Source organism: Styela clava, chromosome 8 (genome assembly GCF_964204865.1).
Source record: "Styela clava chromosome 8, kaStyClav1.hap1.2, whole genome shotgun sequence".
NCBI lineage: Eukaryota > Metazoa > Chordata > Ascidiacea > Stolidobranchia > Styelidae > Styela > Styela clava.
Genome location: NC_135257.1, coordinates 21731129 through 21737128, shown reverse-complemented (window position 1 = coordinate 21737128; position 6000 = coordinate 21731129). Strand labels below are relative to the sequence as shown.

Here is a 6000-nt window from a genome sequence, read left to right as displayed (position 1 = left end):
ACGCCTACATGAGATTGGACAAGAATGGTTTGAGCAAAATTCAAAACATAGCGTACTTGTACTTCATGGCTTAGGTCAAATTAAAAAACCTTTTGAAAATGAATATCCAAGAATTGGACCTGAAACACTTTCAGAAACGAACACCATTATTGCCAATATTTTATCAGACCATCACTATCCAGGAATTATTATTTTGTCAACGTCAGGCTGGAATATGTTTTGGAAGTTGCCTCCAGATCTCAAAGCCTCTTTAAATCTGACCCTGGGGGGATGGAATGATGAAACACTAAATCTTCTTTCGGAGAGGTTGTTTACTCCTCATGCAAAAAAGACATTTGATGCTCTGAGATATTAAGCATCAGGTCTTGTTTCAAACCCAATGATTTTCCAAGAGCAAAATCAGGCAGGAAACGAACAAGCAAGGGAGGCTGTGGGATCTGCATCGGGAATATCTGAAAATTTGATGAAACCTGAAATTTCAGAAGTAAAAGAGTTTCTTGAAGTCGTGGAGAATTCTATGAAGCAGATGTTGGAATCTAGATTGAAATCTGTCAAAGAAAAAACAAAAATGGATGATTTTATACTTCCAAAGGTGAATGAGTTCAAGGAATCCGAACCCAACAAACAGACTAGTTTGCAATCAGTGGATATTACTAAGATTCATTCTGATAGCTCAGTCAACCATGTCATGTTGCTAGGCGACCCAGGTTCTGGGAAAACAACATTTTCTATGCAATATGCCTTGTCAGCACTGGAGAGAAAATTGGAGTTTTCAGAGGAAATAAAAATGTTCTATTTTGTAGATGTTTCCAAATTACAAGGGGGCGAGAGATCGACTGCTTTTGATCTTCTATTCGTTCAACAACTTGGATCAAAACTTCCAAAACGCCTCCACAAAATTGGACAAGAATGGTTTGAGCAAAATTCAAAACATATCTTACTTGTAGTTGATGGCTCAGATCAAATTAAAAAGCCTTTTGAAAATAAATATCCGAGAATTGAACCTGAAACACTTTCAGAAACGAACACCATTATCGCCAATATTTTATCTGACCATCTCTATCCAGGAATGATGATTTTGTCAACGTCACGCTGGAATATATTTTGGAAGTTGCCTCCAGATCTCAAAGCCAATTTAAATCTCGCCCTAGGGGGATGGAATGATGAAACACTAATTCTTCTTTCGGAGAGGTTGTTTACTCCTGGTGTGAAAGAGGCATTTGATGCTTTTGAGGCCTGAAGCCCCAGGTCTTGTTTCAAACCCAATGTTCTTTTTCTACTTGGTTCGAGTGCTGAGAAATTCCAAAGAAGGAAATGTCGCCACTTTAACAAGTCTGATGGTTTCTGTTTTCAGATGTTTTTCAGGATCTCGTCATGGAGAAACTGTCAAAAGTGCGCAAAAACTTATGAAGTTAGCTTTCCATGGAATGAAAGATAATTTATTTGTTTTCCAAGCAAGCTATGTTGGGTCACTCAAGCTAGATATGAATGACATGTGTGGTCTTGTTGAGATGGATGCTGACACTCGATTTGTTGAGTATGTTGCGGATGATGATGACATGAGATTGAGATTCTATCATCAGAGTATGCAAGAGGTTCTTGCTTCCCTGTATGCCTGTGCTCTTGATTTGGATGAATTCAAAAAGTTTATTGGGGATTATTATGAGAAACCTGGAATGGAGATGGTTATAACTTATAAAACATATTTTTGGAATTGTTCTCAACAAATCAACGTCTGAAAAAGCAGCAAAATATCTTCCTGATTGTGAATGTTTTGGTCTGATTACTTTACCAGACACTTGTAATCATTGTGCCATTACTTGTTGTTATTGAGTAATTATTACTTGTTTACATGTGTGCATGTGAGGGTGTTACTTTGGTGATGGTTCTTTCTAGTTTTATGACAGGCCTGGATAAGGACCTGTGTATGTGTATCTGCCTTGAGGGCAAATAAACTTTACATGGTAGCAGAGGATGGTTACTGCTCTTTGAGATGGCTTCATCAGTAACAAGACAAAACCCTCCTAAATTTAAGGATGATATACCTTATAGTGCATGGAGGAATAAAGTTGAAATGTGGCAAATGGTCACACCTATTGATTCGAAAGAGCAAGCTATTGTAGTTGTCCTAAGACTAAGTTCTCTTGAAGGAAATCAAAGAGCTGAAAAGGCTGCATCTGAGTTAACAGCTGGTCAACTTCATAGCAATGATGGTATGACAACCTTGTTAGAGAGCTTGGACAGGGTTTTCAAATCTGATAAAGTAGATGATGCTTACACTGCTTTCAACTCATTCAATAAATCTTTCAATATGGATATGAAAGATTACATTATAGAATTTGAACACCTGTATCATAAAATATCCGAGTTTGATATGAAACTACCTGATGCTATATTAACATTCAAAATATTGGATGGTGCAAATCTATCTCAATCAGAAAGACAATTAGCTTTAACTGTGGCTAGTGACCTGAAATTTGAAGGAATGAAATCAGCGTTAAAGCGGGTTTTCACGAAAACATCAGATGGTGGTGTTACGGATGACAGTGTACCTGCTTCCATTAAAGAAGAAGCCTTTGTTTCAAAATTAACTCATTATCGTCAAAGAAAATCTATTCAAAGGCAACAAGGTAGAAAAAATACAATGAATCCCTTAAATAAATTTGGGCAGGTTTCAAGGTGTGCCATTTGTGATTCAAAGATGCATTGGGCTAATAAATGCCCACATAACAGAAACAAAGTAAATATGGCAGAAGGTGAAATTGGAAGTTTCAGTGACAAAGAAACAGAAGATGAAGTTGTTAATTTTGTTTTCATGATAAAAAGCTCTGATTGTGAAGCTTTGATTTGTGAAACAGTTGGATCAGCAATAATTGACACAGCTTGTACTAAAACTGTATGTGGACAGAAGTGGTTGAATAACTACATTGCCAGATTACCTGAAAATTTGAGAAAGACTGTCGAGTTTTCACAAGGAGGTACAGGATTCAAATTTGGTGATGGAAGAAGAGTCATGTCGACTCAAAGTGTAATAATTCCTGCTAGAGTTGCTGGAAAAAATTGTCAAATTCGAACAGAGGTTGTCGAGGACAATATACCCTTGCTACTAAGTAAGTCATCACTCAAACGAGCGGGAACAGTTCTTGACATGGAAAATGATGTGGTTACAATCTTTGGTATTACAGTCGATCTTCAATTTACTGAAAGTGGACATTATTGCATAGCAATAACACCACAGAAGATGTGCAAGACTTATGATGAAAGTGTACTTGTACTTAAAGATATGACAATTAATGATCAGAAAGTTGCTATCAAAAAGCTTCATAAACAATTCGGCCATGCGTCTGAAGAAAACATGAAGAGATTGCTTGGAAATGCAAATATTACGAATAATAAATTATCTGATATTGTACAAGACGTAGTGAAAAAATGTGAAACTTGTTCTGTGCTTAAGAAATCTCCACCACGACCTGCTGTAGGTTTACCAAGAGCATCAAGATTTATTGAGTCTGTAGCAATTGATTTGCATCAATTAGAATCTAACCTTTGGTACATGCACATGGTGGATGAATTCACCAGATTCAGCAATGCTGTTATTGTGAGGTCTAAATCTTCATCCATAATTGCAAACAAGTTTTTACTTCGTTGGATAAGTATTTTTGGATCTCCACAAAAGGTGTTTACTGATAATGGAAGAGAATTCAATAATCATGAGTTTTTGGACATGTGTGATAATTTTAATATTATTGTTAATACTTCACCCGCATACTCTCCTTGGAGTAACGGAGTTTGTGAACGACATAACCAAGTATTGACAAATATGCTTCACAAGATTAGAAATGATGTGCGTACTGATTGGGGAGTCTCCATTGCATGGGCCGTAAGTGCAAAAAATTCCTTGATGAACAATAAAGGATTCAGTCCAGCTCAACTTGTTTTCGGTCAGAATGTCAATCTTCCCTCAGTTTTAGTGAATGAACTACCTGCATTGGAGGGAAAGACTGAAAGCTTGGAAGTTGGTCAACATATATCAGCTCTCCATGCTGCAAGACGAGCATTTATTGCCTGTGAATCTTCTGAGAGAATTCAGAGAGCGCTGCGAAAACAAACCAGACAATCTTCTTTTAATTTCACAACGGGAGATCGAGTTTATTACAAAAGACCAGATAGTCATAAATGGCGTGGACCAGGAAAAGTGATTGGACAAGACGGCGTGATGGTTTTTGTTAGACATGGTGGTCAAGTGATCAGAGTCCACACATGTAGATTGCATTTAATTAATTCAAGTGATGGTGAAAATTCTCCCATGCAATTGAAGCCGGAAGATGCTGAATATTCTAACAGTGATATCAAAACTGAGGAGAATATATCTGATATTGAGGAGTTTGAAACTGAACCTGAAGCTATGAACGATGATTCTCCTGACCATAGAACTGATTTAACTGATTCGGAGCAGATTTAAAAATTGGTATAACGTGCAGTATGAATCACCACAGTCTTTGAAAGGCCAGCAAAAATCTATAGACTTTGATGCTGTCGATATTCTTAATGAAAACGATCCCATTTCAGAATCTGAACAAACAAAAACAGCTACTCTATCTGGTCAAACGGTTGATTGTGACGTTTTTGTTGCAGATTCAGTGGATTTTTCTCTAGCGAAAAATAGAGAACTCCAAAGCTGAATACAAAATGGCGTATATGAATAATGTCCATTTTATAATCAGAAATGTATTTCTGTAAGATGGGTTTGCACAATGAAACAAAATGGTGATAAAATGTTCCCAAAAGCTAGACTTGTTGCTCGTGGTTTTGAAGAGAGTAATTTAGAAAATATTGAAAAAGAATCACCAACATGTTGTAAAGACTCAATGCGAACTGTCATAGCTATTGTGCAATAAAAACGATGGCAATTAAAGTGTATTGACATTAAAACTGCATTTCTACAAGGGGAGGAGCTTAAGCGAAATGTGTATCTTATGCCACCTAAAGAAGCAAATTGTAAAGAGGGAATTATATGGAAATTAAGAAAATGTGTATATGGACTGACTGATGCTTCACTGAAATGGTACGACAGAGTTCGAAATTTTATGTTGGAAAATGGATGCAAGACTACTCTTGCAGATCCTGCCGTTTTTTATTGGCATAATGGCATTGAGCTGGAAGGAATTTTCACTGTACACGTTGATGACTTTATGTGGTCTGGCAGTCAAACATTTGAAAAGAAGATTATCACGAAATTACGAGAAACATTCCAAGTGGGAAATGAAGAAACATCGTGTTTCAAGTATGTGGGTCTTCAAATCAACGAACATAAAGATAGAGTCTCATTAAATCAAAATGAATACATTTCATCTTTGAATCCTATTCATTTGTCTCACCAGCGTAAGACTGATTTTGACGCAAGACTAACTCATCTTGAAAGTGAAGCCCTTCAGTCCAAAATAGGTCAACTATTGTGGATCAGTACTCAATCACGGCCTGATATCTCATTCGATACTTGTGTATTGGCCACAAATTTCAAATCTGCAACTGTGAAAGATCTCCTCAGAGTTAACAAAGTGATTAGTAAACTAAAATCAAATTCAGTGGATTTGAACCTCTGTAATTTGGGCTCTGACATGAATCTGAAACTTGTCTGTTTCGTCGATGCATCCTTTGGTAATTTGACTGATGGTGGTAGCCAAGCTGCAAGCCTCATATTTCTTGTAGGAGAACATCAAAGATGCAATCTCATCAGCTGGCAAAGCAAACGGATAAAAAGAGTTGTTAAAAGTTCTTTGGCTGCGGAAACACTTGCTATGTCGGCTGGCGTAGATATGGCAAGCTTTGTTAGCTCATTGTATACAGAAATCATGCATGGAGCTATCAATCTTGAAAAACTGCCCATCGAAATTGTAACTGATAATCGCTCTCTTCACGATGCTATAAAGTCTAGCAAGTACAAGATAGACGACTGAGAATAGAAGTAGCAATGTTGAAAGAGATGATGTCCAACAAAGA

At 37.0% G+C, this 6000-nt stretch overlaps 1 protein-coding gene across 1 annotated transcript; it reads left to right on the top strand.

Moving 5' to 3' along the window:
- Window positions 1–1986: 1986 nt before the first annotated feature.
- LOC144425883 (uncharacterized) lies at window positions 1987–4462 on the top strand. Its single transcript, XM_078115653.1, has one exon. It carries the CDS (start codon window positions 1994–1996, stop codon window positions 4460–4462), a length of 2469 nt encoding a protein of 822 aa, XP_077971779.1. The 5' UTR covers window positions 1987–1993.
- Window positions 4463–6000: the final 1538 nt, after the last annotated feature.

Excerpts from the sequence above, each read along its gene's own strand:
- LOC144425883 (XM_078115653.1), top strand. The coding sequence starts at position 1,994 with ATGGCTTCATCAGTAACAAGACAAAACCCTCCTAAATTTAAGGATGAT.